The sequence below is a fragment of the Zosterops lateralis genome (assembly GCF_965231275.1).
Source record: "Zosterops lateralis genome assembly, chromosome: 17".
NCBI classification, from domain to species: domain Eukaryota; kingdom Metazoa; phylum Chordata; class Aves; order Passeriformes; family Zosteropidae; genus Zosterops; species Zosterops lateralis.
Window position 1 is genome coordinate 1177865 of NC_139777.1, and position 22038 is coordinate 1199902.

The 22038-nt window shown below is 44.3% G+C and overlaps 1 protein-coding gene across 1 annotated transcript in view; it reads right to left on the bottom strand.

Moving 5' to 3' along the window:
- The window catches only part of TMEM132C (transmembrane protein 132C), a gene marked incomplete at its 5' end in the record, with an annotated part of 187102 nt that overhangs the window by 110766 nt on the left and 54298 nt on the right, over positions 1-22038 (bottom strand). The window contains one exon of the mRNA XM_083873973.1: positions 14503-15391. Coding sequence (XP_083730099.1) covers positions 14503-15391 — 889 coding nt within the window. The remainder of the gene's footprint in view (positions 1-14502; positions 15392-22038) is intronic.

The window sequence follows — 22038 nt, forward strand, 5'->3', positions numbered from 1 at the left end:
AGTCCTCCCTCCTTGGCCACAGCTCCTCCAGGGATGCCCCAAGCCTTTGCAAGAGTCCTGCAGGTAAATTTGGGCTGGGGACAAAATAATCCAGGTGACAGATCCCTCAGTGCACAGAAAATCAGGATTCACAGGGGGATTGTCTGTGATCTCCTGCTCTTTTATGTTCTCTCTTCTTGCACTCATTGATGCCCTTTATTTTCCCCAAGCAATTTGTGTGGAATTAGCTCTTTAGCTAGGAGGAGAATTGTTTAAGATATCTAAAAAAAAACCAACCCAAAACCCCTTGTTTTACTGCAGCTTACACAACTTTTGGGTAGTTTACAACATTCCTGTTGGTTTAGAAATGAACACCAGCCAAGCTAACACAGGGCAACAGGTTGTCAAAGCATCACACTGGACTGTTCAGAGGATTGAAGGAGAATATAAATTAAGTAATTCCTACTCATCTCTGGATACTGTTTTTCTGGACAGCACAAATGGCAGGAAAAAATCCTAGGTAGTCTCTTTGCAGGGGGGACCAGACAGACAGCTCTCATGAGAATTTCATCTTGCAAAATAAATGAGGGAGGGCCTCTCACATCAGTTCCTTGTGTCACCTAAAAGTGAAGAATATTTCATTCTTGGACAGGCCAGAGGCTGCAAGAGAAACCTGTTTTATTGGTCATCTTCTCTCTTTCCCATCCCTTCCCTTCCCTTTCCTTCCCTTCCCCTTTCCCTTTCCCTCCTTTCTCACAAGGAAAATAAATTTCTCTCTTATTCAGCCACTGCACAGGACTCAGAATCAGCTCTGATCTTGTGGAATGCACATCCCAAAGAAAAGTTTTGGGAATGGCCTGGCCTGTGCAGGATGGGAACACCCCCAGCAGCCCTGGAAAAAGGGAACACTGGGTTTTATTAACTCTGCTCCATCTGCCCTCTGCTTGTACCACCTTCCCTGAGGCTCAGCACTTGTCAAAGTAGTTCATGCCTGATACAAGATATAAAATAATACATTTTAATTTCTATTTTTCATCTCTATTACAGTCATATCATACAGAGAAATCTCTTAGCAGCAGGCTGGCTGCCCAGTGAGATACTCTTGGTCTCTAACAAATTTTCATTCAATAAGCAAAAAAAAAAAAAAAAAAAAAAAAAAAAAAAAAAAAAAAAAAAAAAACCCCAGAAAACACCAGGAAAACCTCCTTGATAAATGTGCCTGTTCACAGGGCTTTCACTAGCCGAGTTCACAATGACAAATGAAAGCTTCAGATCCATTTTTTGTTTTCAATAAAAATCTTGTTCAACAGCGTCATGAATATTCATGTTTTTGGCAGAGCTCCAGACGAGGCAGGGAGAGCCAAGGCAAACAAGGGAACAACAGCCCCACTTGGCTCCACAAAAGGATGTGCTGGAGTTTGGACACTAAACCTCACACTCAGGGAAAAGTATAAATATCTCAAGTTCTAGTGCAACCAACTTACTCACTTACATAAATATACCTGTATTGGAATAAAAAACTTAATTTGAAATGAAAATTGAGAGCAAAAAAAAAAAAAAAAAAAAAAAAGAGAATTCTGATTAATAAGCACAATCAGCTTTACCCACCAGGTCAGCACATTCATTTGGAATCGAACAAGAAACTTTTCTCTAAGGATGCTTTAAGCCTTAGAAACACACTAGGAAGATGTTCAAAAAGCATAAATGGCCAGATTTTAAGAATTCCCTATAAAAATCAATCCAGATTCCAATTTTCTCCAAAATACCCATCTGCAATGAATTCCCACACATGGCTCTTTCTGCTCTGAATAATGAAGGTCTAATATAAAACAGAGAATAGCTGGGCCTTTTTTATTTTATTTTTTAATTTTTTTTTTTCAGATACTAAGAACACGCTCAGATTGAGTTAAACTCGATTTGTGCTTCTTATTTTTCCATCCTTTTTATATTAGACAAATAAAAGGTAAAACCAGTTATCCATTAAACAAACACTTGAGTCCACTTCAGACTGGCAACTGTGAATATAAACACAACTGACCAATTCTCTTCCATTTGGAAATACTCAGTTACCACAATCCTCGTGCTTTTTTCCCCCTTTTATCTCAATTACCACAATCCTCGTGCTTTTTTCCCCCTTTTATCTCAATTACCACAATCCTCGTGCCTTTTTTTCCCCCTCTTTTCTCTCATGTTGCTGAATCAGTTGAGTATTTGAAGAAAATTCAAATCACAGAGCAAATGTAACCAGTCCAGCAGGCCCCTTCATCACCATTTAAATAATTATCAAAGCAACATCTCTTTCAATAATTATAATTATAATTATCAAAGTAACATTATCTTTTGAGATTTTTTTTTTTTGAGCAGAGAAGGACACGTGGATTCTTCACCTGTTTTTGCCACGAGTCTGTTAAATTTCCTCCCTGAGATAAGGACACGTCAGAGCAGTGGGACAGGAGGAGGGACAGGAGACACAATTACAGAGCACAACAGGACAGTCACCACCTCTCTGAACAGGCTGAGCCTCCTGGAACAAGAAGTTCCCGACCGTTTCCCTTTCCCTGGAATTGCTGGTGCTCCCAGCTGAGAGCTGGCCCTGACTCACCCTCATTTGGGGAGATGAGAACGGAGCTGTTCTGGTGTGAGAACAACAACAGAGTGGCTCCTACCTCACACCTCTCCTGTTCTGCTCCTTCTGCTTCCACTGGCACCATGTCGTGGTTTGAAAAGCAAAACCAGTGAGAGGCTCCAGGTCAGAAATACAATTTAATAAGAAGAAAGGTAAAATAAAATAAAATCAATGCAATAACACAAAGGAGCACTGCCAGAGTCAGAACACACCCTGAGCAGGGTGGGGGGAGCAGTCCAGGTGAGGGGCTCTTCCTGAAGCAGTGATCCCACAGAAAGGTCTGGGAGCTCTGCTCCTCTGGGAATCCAGTGGCTCAGGGCTGCTTGTCCTGTCCCAAATCCCAGATTCTCTCCAGGTGGGAATGCTTGGCTCCTCCCCCTGGGCATTGGGAGCATCTCCCAATGGGATGAGGAGTCGTGCAGTGGCTCCTTGATGGCCCATTAAACAGAGAGAGCTCCTGGAGGGAGTTCCCTGTGAGTCCTGGGCAAGGCATTGATGGGCCATGAGCAGAAGAGCCCAAAGGAGGGGCCTGGGAAAACACTGCCCCACCTGGTTCCAACATGAAGTTAATGAACATCTTTACATCCACTTCCATCTAAAATCATACAGAATGTAACACAGAACATGCAAGGCTCTTCTTGTAGATAATGATTACATTTTTAAAATTGTTTCTTAATTTTTTTTACTCGAAGATGAAAAGATAATTGCCACGTTTATCAGATAATTGTGACAGTGAGCAGGGAAAACCTTAGAAAACACTTGCAGGAAGACTTTTTTTTTTTTTTTTTTCAGGATAATTTTTCCTCTCAAGAAGCGACAGAGCTGTCCCTGGCAGGGGTGGGTGTCTGTCACAGGGCACTCAAAGGCAGCTGCCCATGCTGGGAGGAACTGGGAACAATTTATTCCTCATCTGCATCACTCACAGAGGAGCTGAGGAACAGCAATCCTGGAGCAAACTGGGCAGCAGAGCCTCGTGGAGGAGACTTGGGCTACTGCAGCTCTGCAGAGCTTTTCATGAGACATTTGGGAGTTTTAAGACAACAAACCAGAAGTACCAACACAGGCAGAGAACGGCTACTCCCTTCATTAGCGCTCACAGAAAGGTTGGGGAGGGATTTTGAACAACTGCCAAAAGTTCATGGGATCAATTCCACTTCAAAACGCAGCTGCTTAAGAGCAAAAACAAAGTTCACACGCCTCATCTGCTGTTAGATCCCATCCCCAACACCCAGCCAGGGACTGTTTCACCCTCAAACATCTGAAATCTAATTAAACTGGAATAAAAGCAGAGCTGAAGGAGCTGCCATAAAACCCCCCTGTGTGCTGAAAGGTGACACTGGTCACACACCAGGGCAGGAGCCCTGCAGGTCACTGCTCCCTCCACCAAAGCTCCATCATGACACATTTGCACAGCCCTGGAATCCATTTAGGTGTGCACAGTGAATAAAAAGGACACGTTGCAGTGGGGTTTATGTCAATGTTGTCTTTGAGTAAGAAATAAAGCAGCAGTTACCATAGCAATGGACAAGAGAGCCCAGCACCTGATGCTATGAAAATTAAAGAATGCAGGCTGGAGATGACAGCACAGCCCCACTCCAGCAACACAAAGAGGGATGAGGAGTATTAATTCCTGCACAACTATTCAAGATCTCTTTTAAAGATCTTTCGGAAGATATTAACATTAACCAGCTGTCACTATCTACAACCAGCTGATAAAATCTTCATTCAGCTCGCTCAGTATTTCCATCCAGTACAAATTACAGTAGCATTGTCTCAGATAGATAAGAGAAAAATCCTTCAGCAGCATCCTTGAGTCTGGAAAAGGGAGATTACACGGGTTGGGCCCAGGCTGGGTTGTCACCTGCAATAATATCCTGTCCAGGGCTGGTTTAGGGCACTGACAGCCAGCAGGAAAGGCACTGAGTTCCTGGGAAGGTCATTGTCACCCAGCTGTCCTCCAGACTCTGCTGTGAGGTTGAGCTCCTTCCCTCTGGAATCGCCACTCTGATGGATCCTGAGGACAGCAGGACCCTCCCACAAACCAAAATCCTGTCTCAAAGACCCAAAGCCACCTCCATGACCACTACTGGGATGTCACCTGTGGGGCTGTGACACTCCTGTCCCCACTGCTGGCTTGTGACACGCTGTCTGCTCTTCCTTGTGTTCACCCTGAGCCTCAGTCCTGTTCTCTTCACAAATGAATTCCAGCTTTAACACAAGCCTTTTGTCCTCTTCTGTCTCAAAAACCAACATTACAAGGGTACACTGTCCACAGTCATCATCACAAAACCAACAGTGACTAAGTACACACCAAAATAAAAAGATGGTTTTGTCATTCCTTTCTAGGGGAAAACTGTAATCAGGCTGCTATAGAAGGGAAAATCAGAAGCTGCTGCTAATGCAGCCTCTCATGGATGTCTGGAATCCAGAGGAATAAAAAGTAGCCTAAAGCCTGTGAATATTCTCATTACTTTTCCACAGGACTAAATTTGGAGCTGTTCCTAAGTGACAGGCTCCTACTGTGGGCTGGTGTTTCCTTTCCATAGGAAGAATTCTCAATGCAATCAGGGCTTTTTCTGAGCCAGACAGGACCTCAAGCAGAACAATATTTTTGTTGCTGCTGGTGGTGTCTGTACAACCTGCTGAGGCCAGGCACAGCCAGTGACTCAGTGACTCCAGCAATTACCATCACAGCACCTCGTTTTTGAAAAGCTCATAGCCCTGAGTAAAGCAGCCATGCAACGCACAGGAAAATTTCCTTTCCTCAAAATAGGATCCACAGATGTCCAATATGCCAAATAAGGAACCCCTCAGGCTGGTCAATAATGACAATTTTTGCATCAGTGATCACCTGTAGGGCTGAACTTCTTCCCCAGCACTCCTGGGGTGAATGAAAGACTGAGCATGACTTTGGTCTGTCAGACATTCTCTCATCTGCAAAACCAAGTTGTGATTCACGATGCACACAACTATTTATGTGTCCTGGTTAACAACTCATCAGGGAGGTTGAGGATGGACATTTTTGGTAAGTGCCACACATTCCCCTTAATGAGCCTGTGTGGCTTGTACAAAGTGCACTCTGGAAATGAAGGGTTACACCTCAGAGCCAGAGCTGGGATGAAAAAGAGATTCCTCTAAGCAGCCTGACAGCAGAAAATGCAGAGGGTTGTATCTGAAGTGCTTCCCCCCATTTTTCTTTCCTCCCAAGATCCAGGCTGTTCCTCGAGCCTTCCTTTTCCCTGCTCTTGCTGATCTAAGCAGCAATATAAAATCCTAAAGTGATGTGGTGGGAGATGATGAGGCTGTTAGTGCAAATTAACCCCCTGGCAGCTTTGCTAATACAGACACTTTGTAACACACCAGGAACCAGGCAAACAAACAAACAAATAAACAAACAAAAAATGCTGAATTTCCTTTTAATCCAGTCTCACCTCAACTCTGAATTAATCAGCTCTTCTGTGTGTTCAGAGTCTGTAGAAATGCAATTTGCTTTTCCAGGTAATACTACACATAACTCCCTCAAGAGACAGCACAGCCAGGGCAGGGTGGGATTTCAAGGAAACACCCAAGGGGGTCCCAAAGGAAATGTTGGCAAAAGTTGGAGGCAAACATTCTGTAATTTATAGGAAAGCTCAGCACTCTGTGGAAATTAATTCCTGAGTGCAGAGCAGCTCTTCCCGAGATCCTCGTGCCTTTTGTGAGAGTTTTAACTGTGAAGTGCCATTAGAACACATAAACAATGTCATTTCTTTGTGCCTGTGCTGTCACCAGTGAGGAGCAGCATTCTGCCAGAACGGAAACTTCAATCAACCTGACACTTTTCTGCCTTAAACAATAAGCCCCAGAAGCACCAATAAAACAACAAACCCATCAGAGTTTACACCTCTGCTGGCACAGGTACCTACCCTTGGATTACCTTTCCATCCCAAATCCTCCTCGCTGTGAGCTTTGAGCTGGGGGATGCTGCTGTCCCTCCCAAGCCACTCCTGTTTCTGCAGCTCCAACAGATGCACTGAGGTTTTAAAACCTTTTTTTTTTTCTCAGGGATGCTCATTTCCATCCAGACCCACAGGCTCACACACTCCTTTGCTTCCAGGGGCCCAACAGCTTGTCAGGTAATCACACTGAGGATTCCCAGGAGATGCCCTAATGCATCAGATCACAGCCACAGGACATTATCTCGCTCCAACCCAACTCCCAGCAGAGAGGAATCCCCTCCTCACTGCTGGCTTGGGCTTTACGCTGTGTGAGCTCCTAACGAGCCACCGTTGTCACTAATTAGGCAGGGAACCAGGGATTTAATTACGGCTTGTAGCTCCAGTCACACCAGAGGCTAATAGTCTAAAAACAGGAATCCAGTGGTGGTGCCTTATCCCAGCTCTGAGCAGCCTTGCAGGGGGGGCACAAAGGGGCAGAAAGGAGCGACAGGAGCATCAGCAGCACCTGGGGAAGCCCGGAGTGACCTCACACCTGTCGCCCTGATTTATCAGCCTTCTGATGTTTTCACTCTTGGACTGGAGAGTTCTCGCGTATTCTAACAAAAATAAAGAGTGATGTTTTGTAAATCCATTCCTTCCAGGGGGAAGGACAATATATTCACCATGTATTTATATATATAGTGTGTGTATATATATACACAGTGTTTATAGATGTATTTATTTATATATTTAGTATATTTATTATATATTTATATACAGTAGGGTTTATATATAGTAGTGTATATGTATTTATATATATAGTTCAGGTTTGTTTGCAGTTCCATGCAGATAGCCCTGGACCTGGCTTAGAGAATATATTTATAAACATAAATATATTAACTATATATAGTGTGTATATATATACACACTATGCTTATATATGTATTTATTTATATATTTATGTACAGTTGTATTTGTATATATAGTAGTGTATATGTATTTATATACAGTAGTGTGTGTATATATTTATATATAAATAATTATATATATAGTTGAGGTTTGTTTGCAGTTCCATGGAGATAGCCCTGGACTGGGCTTAGAGAATGTATTTATAAACATAAATATATTCACTATATATATAGTATATATATACACATATATATATGTATATCTATACACGCTATGCTTATATATGTATTTATTTATATATAAATATATGTATATATAGTAGTATATATGTATTTTTATACAGTAGTGTGTATATGTTTTTATTTATAAACATTTATCTATAGTCCAGGTTTGTTTGCAGCCCCATGGAGACAGCCCAGACCCAGCTCAGAGAACACACAGATCCACACTTTGGGAACACCTGCTCCCAGGGGACAAAGAACATTCCTGCAAGTGCTGCACCAGCAATTTCGTTATTTCTTGCAGCCTCTGCATGACACAACTCCACTGCACAGGAGCTGAGAGAGGTGTTAATGGAAATATTTGCAGAAGGGGAGGAGGCTGTAACTTGAGTTCTGCATGGACTGACTGAGCTCCCCTGCCCAGCTCCTGATCACAGCAGGGTCAGAAATCTCCTCCTGCCCTCCTGGTCAATCAGCAAATAATTGCCAAAGTCTGGAACACAGAATCAGCCTTCTACTAATAAATCCAGTTTATTCTCAGTACTAATGAGTGCATTTGGTTGGAGAGTTGCTCCAAAGCTTTCTCGGGCGCTGCAGTTTTACAGAGGCATTTAAAGAGAGTCAGGGAAAAAGTGTCTGATTTCTCTTTTCTAGGTAGATTCGGTTTCAGGTTAATAATTAGTTCCTTTTAAACTTTATTAAAGTTAATTTTATTAAACAGACTCGCTGTTACCACAGTGAGCCCTTCCCTCCTTCAGTTGCTCTGGTGAGAAACACCTTTCCCAGATATTTAAAGGACATTAAAGGACATCCTCCCCAGCTCAGCAGTTCTGAGAGGAGTCTTTGGTCTGGAGGACCCAACTGCCTCTGGTGGGACACCCATGTCCCTGAAAAGTGCCTGCTGAGGCCTAATGAAACTAAACCACCCTCTCAAAATAGCATTAACACATCCCTTGCTTTGAAGAAGTATTTTTTTACATCACAAAGGCTTTTGGGAAATATTCCCCCTCCAGTGTGTCATTTCTCCAGTAAATGGTAATTAGGAGTGCTCCAGCAGGCTGCCCCCGTTGCTTATTGGAGCAGAATATCCAAACTGATGGCACCACTGCTCTGAATTTCCTTTGGAGAAATCTCAACAAAGCACTTAAAAGGTGCTGCTGTACCTCAGCACTTGCTAAAACCATCATTCCCCCACAGTTTACTTTTCTTTCAACAACCTGCTCCACTACAGACAGTGTGGATGAATTGTTACTAATCATTCTATAGAAGGGAAAGTAAAACAAACAAACAAACAAAAAATCTGTAAACACCAGACAGAGAAGTATATAAACCCCCATCCAAAACCCTCCAAGCCATAATTCACAGCTCTGGGCATTTTTTCAAAGCAACTCTGGACTAGCACCTGGCTTTAGAGGCCTTATCAATGCCATAAAACTCAAATTTCCAATTAAAAATATACCCTGAAATAATGAAATAACAACAAAACCAAGTCCAGGGGATTCAAACTCCTCTCCCTTCAGATGTCACCTGCAATGCTTTTGTGCAGTGAAATGACTCTTAAATGTTTAAGCAATGCAAAGCTGCACAGGACATGGAAAATGTTTTGTTGCGATTCCTCCCATCTGGAGATGCAGATGTACACCCAGAAGAGCATCCCACAAACTCCTCTGTCTCTCTTCATTTCACTCCAAGCTCTGCTGCTTTTAAATATGAATCAGTGTAAGAAAACACATTTCACTTCAGAGCTGGAAAAACTGCATTCCATTTACAGTGGAGAATAGATCCTTGGGATAATGCATCCCAAATTCTGGGTTTTGACCTGAAACATCTTTTGGCACTTTTAATAATGGGTTAATTCTGGGTAAACACAAAACTCAGAGGGATTCCACCTCTGGTTTAAGTTTTGCATATTTTGATAACTTTGACTTCAGCTCTTCATTACAATGTCACTTGTGTTTGCCATGATGGCACCACACTGCAGTGTCAAGAACTTGTAAACCAACAATTAAATACAGATTATTATTTCATTATATGGTAAGATTAAAATGTATCTAAAGGCAAACAGTAACTGCTTGAAAATGTTCCTATTTTTGGTTCTTTTAGGTACAGCTGAGGGCAGTGCCAAGCTCCTCAGAGAGGTTTTCTCCTTAGGGAGGCTCAAAAAAGGCAGAGTTAGTGTTGAATATGCCCCTTTTTCATGACCAATTCCTCCAAACTGGCTTTTTATATTGAGATTTCCAGGCACTTACAGAGATGTCATGACCATAACAACCTTTTCTACTTCTGGTGCTGCTCTTCTCCTGCATCCTCCTCCAGGTCCTCCCCTGCTGCCAGCACCACCCAACAGAGCCCTGCTGTCAATGTCCATTAGACACTGAAATGGAAAAGCTGTCCCAGCTCAAAAAAGGCAGAGTTAGTGTTGAATATCCCCCTTTTCCATGACCAATTCCTCCAAAATGTTTTTTTATATTGAGATTCCCAAGCACTTACACAGATGTCATGACCATAACAACTTTTTCTACCTCTGGTGCTGCTCTTCTCCTGCATCCTCCTCCAGGTCCTTCCCTGCTGCCAGCACCACCCAACACAGCCCTGCTGTCAATGCCCATCAGGCACTGAAATGGAAAAGCTGTCCCAGCTCATGGCTTTAACAGCTTTCCTCACTGCATTTATCCTTATCCAATTTGTACATTTATTATCGCTCCTAATTAATTATCCATTGAGTTGGGTTGGTTTGTTTGCTGGACAAAGGCAGCACTGATTACAACCCACACCCCTCCAGGGGCAGAGAGCTGCACTGCAAAATCTGTAATAAAAAGCCTGAAGGGAAGGAAAAAAAACCCCACAACTGTGTTACACCTCTTTTGGTGAACCAGTCCTGGTGGCTCTGCTGAAACCAGTGGGAACAATTTGTGGCACCTTTGGGAAGGACACAAGGCCTCAGTGATCTTCATTTTAAAAATTTCTGGGTTTTTTTTACTTTCTTTCCTTCTGTTCATACTTTACCAACTGCTAGAGGTAACAGTAATTTTCCTTCCTGTACCAGCAGCAGCAAGTGTAATTCATCTCTCTTTTGGGAGCCCAGAAATCCAGTGGTAGGGAAGCAGGGCAATATTTTCCTCCCCCTTCTCTATTCCTTCAGCTCTTCTATCAAGATTTTCCCATTCAATATTATTGTTGATAACATAAGGCAAACCTGAAACCCCTTCCATGGGAGGAAATCAAAGTCCTGCAGTAACAGGACTGAACACTCCCAGGGGTGATGCTGTGACCAACCCTTTGCATTTTCTGTTCTGCAGGTAGAAAATGCCTGTAAAGACCTGCCAGAGGTGACAGAGCAAGGCAGGAACAGCACCTACAACCTCTCAGGATGGTTTGAGCTGTTCCCAAAACAGCTCTGTGCTCTCTGGGTGCAAGAAAGAGGAGCTCCTACAGCATTAATGCATTACCCTGACATCCCACCTCACTCCCTGTCTCACCAGTAACCTTCCTGGACTTTACTGGTGCTCCTGGGCTGAAAAATGCACAGATAGCACCAGGATTGTGAATGAAAACAGAGTTTAAGGACATGGATAAATGCACAGATAGCACCAGTACTCTGAATGAAGTCACAATGTAAGAAGATGGATAAATTCACAGATAGCACCAGGATTGTAAATGAAGTCACAATTTAAAAACATGGATATATTCACAGATACAGCACCAGGATTCTGAATGAAGACATAGTTTAAAAACATGGATAAATTCACAGATACAGCACCAGGACTCTGAATGAAGACACAATTTAAGGCCACGCTTTCAATTGCCATGATTTGTGGCTATGAGGTCATTTAGACCAGTCTGCTTCCCTTTTGCCAGAGAAGATTTGTAGCTATTATTTCCCCCCTCCCCAAGCAATGATCACTTGCTGTTTGCTTCAGCTCTGCACGTTGCAATACCTCAATGAATAATATACAAGGAGCAGAGAATAAACAAGCCCCCAGTGCCCGGGGATAATGCGTGGTGTGTTTTTCTTTAGGATGATTCAATGTGAGTGCATGTCACAGGGATGTAAGGCTGGCTCTGCTGGGAACCCACGAGGAGGATGAGAGCACAGAGCTCTCTCCAAGCAGGCAAATGGCCACGGAGAAGGTTAAGGGGGCCCCCAGGCAGCCCCAGCATAGGCACTGCTGCTACTCCCTGCCTGCCCTGCTCTCTGGGCTCTCTCTGAGGCACAGACACTCCACGGGCTCCTGCCTCACTTCTCCACACCCTTCCACACCTCAAAGGTGGCACTGGAGGCAGCAGATTTCCACCACAGAACTGGGGAGCTTCACCTGGTTCCACCAGCCTTTCACTGTTATAGTTCTGTTACAGTCAGGATGAGAGACAAGGGAAATGCAGAGCTGAGTTTGGTCTGGGTTGTTTATTGTATCTGAGCTATTTACAGTATTTACAGTGTGAGCTCTGAGATAAAATGGAGAGCTGCAGACTCCTACCAAGGCTATGGAAGAAATAATTACCTGGTGCCAAAGTGACACCTACATTAGTTATGATTTTGACCCAATAGTGACCATTTGATGTTTGCAATGCAGACACTTTTCACCCAATTACAGAAAACCCACCCTGTGAAGAAGGAGGAAGAAGAAGCAAAGAACTCAGACACCCTGAATCCTTCACCTTGGCCCACACACATCACTATTTACCAAAACCCCAAACCTGAGTTTTCACCCTGTGAGATCACACACCACCACTCCAACCACACACCCACAACCCCAGTGCCATCACACAATTCTGGGAGCCTGTTCAAGGCCTCAGGTCAAATGCTGTGCCTGCCTGAGGGTCAGCATCCCTCAGCTCAGAAAGGATGGAATTTTTACCTCCAGGGTTCCAACATTTCACCAGCCCTGTGCCACTGGAAGAATCTCTGCAAAAACCTCTGCAAACAACAGGACATGGGATGGTCCCACACAGCCTCTGCCTGGCAGCAAAGCAGTAAAAACCATTTCCCTTCATTCACATGGAGTTCCCCTCCTGTGCACCTCAAGCAAAACTCCCATTTTGTGCTTTGGCAGCTGCAGAGATCCACAGCCCTGGCAGATCCACGAGCCCACCACGCCTGGGAGGGCTCAAATCCAAGACTGCTCTGCAGCATCTCACATTCATTTCCTTGCCTGGGTCATGGAGAGGAGGAAACACACTGGACAGGGCTGATTTCCAGGAAGACAACAACCACCTGCCCAGCCCCACTGGAAGTAAGAAAAAGCCACATTAACAGAATTTTAGATTTTTTCAGCCTTTTGTGCTCTTCGATCTGGCTCAAAGTAATGTTAAGCAAAAATGCAGATCAGCTTTCCACCAAAAGGGTGTTTTCAGCAGGAGAACACAGCCTGAGCTCTGCATTTGTGCTGGCACAGAACCACCAACACACCAACCTGTGTCAGACTCTGCATCCCAGATAAATGTTCCCAAACATAAAGCCAAATCCTCTCTGTCCATAACAGCAAAATCACACAGGAAATTACCAACATCATCCCACATTCCCATCTCTGTCTCCTGCTCCTCCCAGCCAGATCCATTTCTGAGCTAAGAAATACAGCCCCAGATTTGAACAAGCTCATCTTCAACTCTCTTTTCAGGAAAATAAAGGCAGTGCCAAGGATCTTCAGAGAGTGATCCCCACTCCCAACCACCCAACAAACACCCAGCTCGCTGCCTCTGGATTTCTCCTTTCACCACAGCTATGTCTGTTATGTGCAAACTGCTCTGTTTCTACTTTGTGTAATGGGATTTTTCAATAGAAGAGAAGTAACAACATCAGAAAATACTTCTACTCAGTAAACAGGTGTCTGGGAGATTATCTCACCAATTTAACCAAAGCTGCAAACACCACAACGGTTCTGGGATGACTAAAATCCGCCTTTTTTCAAATCAAAGCCTTTTATCTGCCGAGCGACACTTCCCGTTCTAAAGGCTATTCTCCTCGGTGCTTGTCAACTATGTATTAATCTAATTCATATAAGCCTTAGAAATAAATTCTTTCATGTGCACAATCTTTTGGGAAACTGATTCCCTGAGGCTTTAGAGAGCAATTGTTGCTTATCACCGTGGAAATTTCCACTGAATTTAAAGCCTGGTAACAAGTTAAAAAAAGATACATCAAATTTTTCAGTGATTAACAAGGTTCCCTAGTCATTGTCATCCTCAAAGGATTTTCATCTGATCGGTAGGGAAACTGCTAAAAATGAAAAATAAAAGAGAAGTGATCTGACCCAGTAAGGCAGTTCCTGTGTTCCCACTCCTGTCCAAAATAATGGCACTCACTTCTAACAGCCCCTTGCAGGCGGCAGCAATATCAAACACCTTTGGGCTTTATTTAAAGGACAAATGTGCTGCCAAAGACAAACACTGCTTAACTGCAAGTGGATAGTTAAACCCTCCCTACAGAGCTCTCCCGACAAAACCACTCTGTGTGTGGGAGAGGCGAGCTCTGCCAGAGCACTTACAGAAAAGCAGGTAATTGAAGTTTTTCTACCTTCAAACTCCATGCCTGTGCAATAAAAACCTGATTTTAAAAGCGCCATAAAGCGGGGAAGTTTTCTGATGCCTCGCTGTCTGTCGTGGCACAGAAAGGGCCCTGCTAAAGCAGCAGTTTTGTTCCTTGCTGCACGCTGTGGGCCTGTGACAAACGGCAGACACGCTAAAAACCTCCCGGTGACGGCGGCTTTCAGTCCTCCTCACAGCACGCAAAGAGGAAAATAAGATTATTTCCATGACTAGCAGCAACTTTCAGAGGGGATCAGCTTTAAATCAGCTGAGATCCATCCCGTGTCACCAACGCCAGGAACACGCCCAGCCCAGCTCTCCTCACCTGAGAATGAACTGATCCACCGTGGAGTTGTTGGCGATGGTCACGTAAACGTTCACGACCTCGCCTTGCTTGACGGGCTTGGAGGGCAGCCACACCACCACGTTGCTGTCCAGCCGTAGCTCGGTGAGCTGGGAGGCCTCCTGGCCCCTGTAGAGGCTGACAGAGCCGATCCTCTGCAGGTGAGCCATGCTTTCATCCACGCCATCCTTCCCAGGCCGGATGGCGTTACCCTTGCGGAGATCCTCGGCCGTGCACTCGCCCTTCTCATCCCCGGGCTGCACCGTGTAGTAAAGCTCCACGGGGCTGCCTTCCAGCTGCTCCGCTGGTTTCTTCCTCCCCGTGAGCACGGTGGGAGGGCTGAACCAGCTGGGCAGCAGCTCCAGCTGGGCCACGCAGAGCCCCAGGTCCCCGGCCAGGCGGCAGCTGCCGCGCACCTCGCGCGTCTCGCGGAAGGCGAAGACGCGCAGGCAGGGCAGCCGCTCCGCCGGGCTGTACTCGTCCCAGTCCCTGCCCACGATGTAGAACAGCACCTGCACCCTGGGCTTGCTCAGGTAGATCTTGGTGCTCAGGATGTAGGCCTGCAGCTTCCAGTTGTAGGTGAATTTGTTGGCGGAGCCGAAGGAGCTGGAGGTCGACATGAGGTCCTGGGGCACGGCTTGTTCCACGGAGAAGGGGCCGTAGCTGGCGTTGAGCACGGGAGGTCTCTTGGCTTTGTATGGGAAGAATGACTCCACCCTGGACTGCAAACTGGAGTTTCTCATGAAGTCCTGGTTGGCTTCCTTGAGGAAGAAGGATGTCTCGGCGTTGAAGAGCCGGTAGCTCACGGGGAGGTACGTTGGTGACGAAGAAAATCGCTGGTTATTGTCCAACACCCCTCGGCACTCCGTCACTAATAAAAGAAAAGGTGAGTTAGACCAAGTCTGCTTTTGGATTCAAAGGGACACTTAGCACAACTTCAGTGGAGACACATGGGAAGTCAGGGGCGAGCACTACTCCATGCAAAAAGTATTTACAGGGTAGCTGCACCTTCAGATATAGATAATTCTTTTCTGCATTACATTTGTACAAGAAAACAAAATGCAGCATGTCAGGAGAGCCCAATGACCAAGAGCCCCCAGGGCTGTTAATCACCAGCCCTGCAGGATCAAAGGGAAACAGCTCTTTTCTAAGGACTCTCTCACACACACACTCTGTGTCAGGTCATTTCACTCTCTCTGTCAAGTAGTAACCTTGCTCTTTTATTTCTGGCACTACAGTCCATATCTCTGCGGTAAAACACTGACAAGATCTCAATTTCCTAAATTCTTTAAATGCAGATGAGCATCACAATCCAGAACCATTTCAACCAATACTACCAGAGAAGTTGCACATAGAGAAGTGCTGGCCAATTTCAACTTTCAGCTCCACATCAGATCCCTTTTGACCTAAATGTTTTCCCATAAAGATTAACAACACATGGCTGAAAGGCAAAATGTATTGTCTAAATTAGGGCAGGTAACAGTGGGGAAGAGTTAAAATACATGTTGATTGTGTCATACAGCTTAGAACCCCTCTTAACTCCTACTGAAGGGATTTGCTATAGGTACAGAAAGTAAACACATCTAGTGCTGGACTTTTTGAATATTGAAGAAACAGAGCTTTGCCCTCAGTTCTGGTGTTCTCAGGGAATCAGGATTTAAGGCTCTGTGTAAGTCCAGCTCTTTAAAGAATAAATGTAACCATAAAGACAACACAGAATTCATCTGGAACTCAGAACACCTGAGGATCCCAAAACACCCCACACAGAGACAAGCCTCACCACCTTCCTCCCAAAGAGCTGCAGCCTGGGGATTGCTGCAAATCACATTTCCTGCCCTGCCATGTCTGGCTGCTAACGTGCTAATTATGCAGTCAAATGTAATTAAATGTTTTCCAGTAATGAATAAACAATCGATCCCTGTCATGACACCAAATGGCTCCTGACAGACAAACCCACTGCAGCCCTGCAGAGTGTGCAGTGCCAGAGTGCAGGGAAGGGAAAAGCTCTGGAAGGCAGGTGTGAGGTAATTAAGAAAAGAAGGAGACAAATGTAGAGGAGGGGGAAATCAGAACTCTCAAAGGACAGCAGCCATAAATTTGAAATAAGGAATTAAGATGTGTTCGCTCATGTTTAATTCATGCACCACCACTGGATGGTGGGAATTGTTCTCATAAACTGAGCAAACTGCCATGACTGGATAGAAATTTAAACAAAACAAAAAAAGGGAAAATAGGAGAAGAAACAGTGAATTGCCAGCACAACACTCTCTCTGTCAGGCAGAATCACATTTAGAACACAAAACACTGGCTTAGCCCACTGTTATAGCCCTTCAATCCTCAGCACACATTTTAATTCTGCTAAAATAGGTGGTGCAAATGCCACCTCCTGAGTTGACTGATTTCCCTGACCTGAGTCTGTCAGCCTTCCATCCCAACGTGCTCCAACACTTCTAAAAGGAAGATCCACTTTGTACCATGGGCCTTGCAAGGAAAGAGGAAAACCTACAGATTTCTTTGGTCCAGCAGCAGAACAAGAGTTTGGGTTCCTCAGGCAGGAGTTTCCTTCTCTAAGTCCCTTCACCCACCCAGGATCTCCAGCCCTCTGCAAAAACCAACCACTGACATCTTACGTGACAGATGCCAATTCTTTAAAAATTAAAACACCAGGTTTGCTAGGCAAGAAATCCATGTCTTGGTGGCCAGTCTGGCTACTGAATTTGGCTTGGTGCCTGCTGAAAACTCCTCTCTCAGGTGTCCTGCTCAGGCAAAACCCCAGAGGGCTGAGGTTTAGGGAAACACACAAAAACTGGGTGAAGGAAAGGACTGATTTGAGCACACAGACAGTTGTGCTGCAGTTTTTCCATGAGCAGGGATACTCCAGACACGGCCCCACAGCTCCTGGGGGAATCTCTGCCTTCAGCAGAGCCACACAAATCAGAGATAAACAAACTCAGCAGGCTGCAGAGACAAGTGAAGTCCTGTGATTTCAAAGGGCTGCTGGGTCAGGATCTAAGCTTGAGACTTAGCAGCTGTTTTTGTGCAATTCCCAGGGCTTTTGCTGCAGCACATTATCCTCAGACAGACAGTGGGCTCATTTTTGCAGGCACTTCATTTATCCTGGGTTAATCACATGCATGAGGTATGTGGGACTTGGCCCAATATTAAGAAAAAGTCATGCAACTTCTGCCTTAATAAGCTGAGCACAAACTGCAAAGCCCATGTGGCCAGACTGACAGCAGAAAGAAAAAAAAAAGGCTTCACTTTCTTTTTTTTTTCTTTTTCTTTATTGTAGTCTAAAGATTTCCACCCACTTTCATACCATACATAATGGATTCCTGTATTTCTATACCGAAGGCTGTACTTTAGACAATTTATTTAAGCACTTGAAGCCTTTTACTGATAAAACTGGTAGTTTAAATTGTCCATTTTATTTTTAGAATCTCAACATCATGCATCAGCAACTGCAGGCCATCACTTAAGGGATTTGTTCTATTCTCTTCATCTCTACCCAATAACTTTCACGTCCTGCTATAATTAATTACCAACATTTCCAGAGAACATTTCTGTATGCTTGATCAGCTCAGCTGCAAAGTTCTTTAATTTATCAGAGAATCTATTTAAACAAGATGCCATGGGTTTCCCTGAGTTCCACATCACGAGTTATTATTTTAAAGAACCATTAAGCCGTGTTTACTTTATCTACCTGAAAAAAATAATTTTTAGAAAAGCAGCTCTGCCTATCAATGCTTTTTTTTTTTTTTTTTTTTTTCAGGTGCTCTGGAACAGATTTTCACATTTTAAAAAAGCTTTATCCCTTTTCCATCATCCAGCAGGAGTCAGAGCTGCCCAGAGATGAAGAGGTTAACAACCATCAAACAAAGCCAGAATCAGCCAAGAACAAAAGCAGAGGCTTAGGAGTAATTACTTCTTCTTTTTAACAGCCTGGTGACTTTTTAATCCTTCTTCTGGCATCATATGCCTCTGCAGCACTTCATCTGAACCCAAGCAGGCATCTGCTAAGCACATCACTGGCTCCAGTGTGACAGAGCAGCTCAAATTCCTGCAGCCCAGTGAGCAAACTGGATGGGAAACAGTGACTTCTGAGCTCTGTTATTATTATTATTTCTTGGATTCCAGCAGAAGAGGAATTTTCTTTGGGGGTATTTCACATGGAGCCCTGGGTGCTGGATTCACTGGAACAGTCATAAAAGCTTAAATATCTTTGAGCTGTTCTTTTATGAGGTCGGTTTGAAGTGACTTTCTTTTGGGCAGGGAATTAAGGGGTTTGAGCTTGTGGGTGGGAGGGAGATTACTGGCCAATGGCCACGGATCTTCAGTGCCTGATGTTGGATGAGCCACAGAACCTTCAAGGCAACCATCTGCCTGTGCCCTCAGCCAGGAGCTCCTGAGCCAGGGAACCCAGGGAGGTGTGGGACTGATATTTCTGGGGCTGAGAGATTTTTACCCTGCTGGCAGCTGATGACTTCTTCCCAAGAAAAAAATTTCTCCAGAAAGTTTCTTCTCCAAACAATCCTGGCCAACAACTCTCCTTTCTCAGAACAATCTTTCTCCAGGTGGTGTTTTGCTGTTTCTCCAGTTTAACCAATGGGATCAAAGAGGTGTCGTTCCTATTCCCCAACCATGTTCAGTCTGGATGGGAACACCTTATAAAAGGCACTGAGAATTAGACAATAAAGCCTTTTTTTCTGTGCTCTTTGTCTTCTGAAATACTTGGAGTCTTTCTTTGGTGTCAGGGAGGAGCAGAAGACACCTGCCCATGCAAAGGAGGAGTGATGTGAGAAGCCTCCCCTGCCCCTTGTCTGGCCCTCAGAGGCGCATTTATGATTGTCCCTTGCAGGAGACAAAAGTGTGAACAGATCCCTGGGTGTTCTCCTGTAGGCCCAGCACTGCAGCACAGCTGAAGCTGCCACCAAGAATTCTGTAACTTTTAAGGCAGGATCTTCTCCCTGCTTTTCCCACTCCCTTTCCTCCACTCCTGAACCTGGCTATAGCTGAATACTGCACCATATTGATTTGAATTTTTGTTCCACTTCCATTTTGTTCCACTTTTAAGAAACAAACCCCACCTAATATTATCCACAGCACCACCATCACCTAAAATCCTGCAAATGCTGTAAAAGATCATCCCTGTTCTTCCATGGACACCCATTCCCACCTAGATGAGCACCTTACACCAGCCACGCCCTCAAAAAAACCCCCACCCTTGAATTCTCCTCTGACTCCATCCTCCACCACAAACCTGTCCTGCTCTCACAGATCACAAATCACAAATTCCAGCTCAGGAACTGCAGAGCAGGGGAAAGAATGAAAGTAGGGAAGATTCACTTCAATCAGCACAGACGTTTCCTTCACCACAAAATGTCACCAGCTCTGTTTGCTGCTTCATTTTCTGTGCCAGCACCACACTCAGTCCCATTTAGTGACTCCACAGTGTATGAAATCTTTGTAGCAATGTTTTGCTCAGAACTCAAATACATTCACTCAGACCTCAGAATGACCTTAGCTGTACTTTCATCCCCTCCAAGTTCCCTTTCCTTAACATCTAGAAAATAGGAAATTCTGCTGATGGAAAGGCTGAGTGGAATCTTAAACCAAACCGAGCTCAAATTCAGGATGTGGAGCAGATTTTGAACTGGGAGGTTGATTAAATATTGCAACAAAGGGAGCAACGGCTCATCTATGTCTTTACATCCAGACTGGATTCCCCCTGAAAGGTGGAATTGTTGGTTTTGTTGTTTTTTTTTTTCAGCACAAATTACAGGGATAACTGGAACCTCATACTCTCTTCTGGCTTAAAAATTACACTGAGAATTCCAAAAAATCCAGCAGGATGGCAGGGTGACTGCAGAAGGCACAGTTTGTGCCCATCAGATCTGCCTCCTCACCCTCTCTCAGGGGTCAGGGACATCCTGCACTAATTTCACACAGGCAATGTCAAGTGTCAAACACTTCCAATGACCAATTTGTGAAGCTAAAAATAAACTCTGCAAACAAATCTGGCAGTGAAATCCACAGAGCAAATGTTGGAGGGGGAATTGCAGCCTGTTCTCATATTATTCCGTGAGCACCTGGTGAGGGCAACTTCATCCAACAAAATTAATGCTGACAAAATTATTTTGGCAGTTCTTTTTTGAATCCAGAGTTCTCTAAACTGAAAGCTGAAGTCCAAGGGTAGGTTTGTACCTGCAGTGGTTTGCAGATTGAGCTGGGATGGGATTTTCCTATTCACATCTATGGGAGTACAGACTCTGTTAACCACCCAGACATATTTTAAGCCCAGATATAGACACAAGCCTAGATCAGAGTTCAATTAAACCACACTGCAAAGATTGTTGGGAGCCATTATAATCAGCTATTGTGAAGAAATTTCCTATTTTATTTCAGTGGGAGAGATTATCTTCACTCATTTGGTATATTGTTAAACGAAAAACTGCAATAATATTCCATTAAACAGTCTTCTCTCACGTTTTGAGGGTATATCCTTAATGAATTTATCCTTTGCATATTACCACGGATCAAATCCTCACTGAAATTCTACAGACAGTCCTGGATTTAGTACAGGAGTGAACATTCTCCAGCAGAGGCACAAGAGTGACATTTCAGAGCTGTCAGGAACACCACAAACACCTAAAGCAAGGGCTGAACAAAGGGAACCTCTGCACCCCTGGGAAACACAAAAACAACGGGATGGTCATCGAAACTGAGTGATGGGGAAAAAAAAAAATATTTCAACTAGAGGATGATTAGATGATGGAGCTCATTGCTTATTGCCAGGGAAGTGAGGCAGAATTAAAAGGGTGATCAGAATGCCTGCACACCACCCACAGCAGTGTCATTAACCACATGGAAAACTCCTTGTTTCAGCTGCATCGATTAGAGGCCGGGATTAGACCTCTGCCTTCTAAAGCCTTATCCAACATCTGTCAGGTTGTTCCATTTTCCTGGAGATTACCAACACAACAGCCACGTGTGTGAACCACAAATACACAGCCTTTTCACCAACAGGAGACAGAAGCTTTAAAATCTAATTTGGAGACACAGAACTCTCAGAAAACCGCATTTCCAATATTTTAATAACAGTGTTATCAAAATGTTTTGCTGCAGTTCTGGTACATCCCAACCCTTTGGCTGCACAAATATCCTTTTATTACAGGTCTATCTTCTCCCTGAGCCTCCATTCACGGAGCTGCGTTAGTCAAAGGCTGCCTGACATTCAGGACTGAAATCTATAAATGGTTTTTCTCAGACTGGCTGATGACCTTAAGAGTCTGTAAAACAACAGTGTACATGCAAAGGTCAGTGAAGATTTCGGGAATCGCTCCCCCCTCCCAGGGCTGACATTCCCAATTGTCTCCACTGCCGAGGCCCAGTCTGACCTATTTAAACGAGTTTGCTGCGTGCAATCCAAGATAAATACCTGAAAACTCTATTGTCTCACTAATGAAATCTTTTATTAAGAGAAAAAGCTCAGAAAACTCCTTCTCCTACATGCACTGT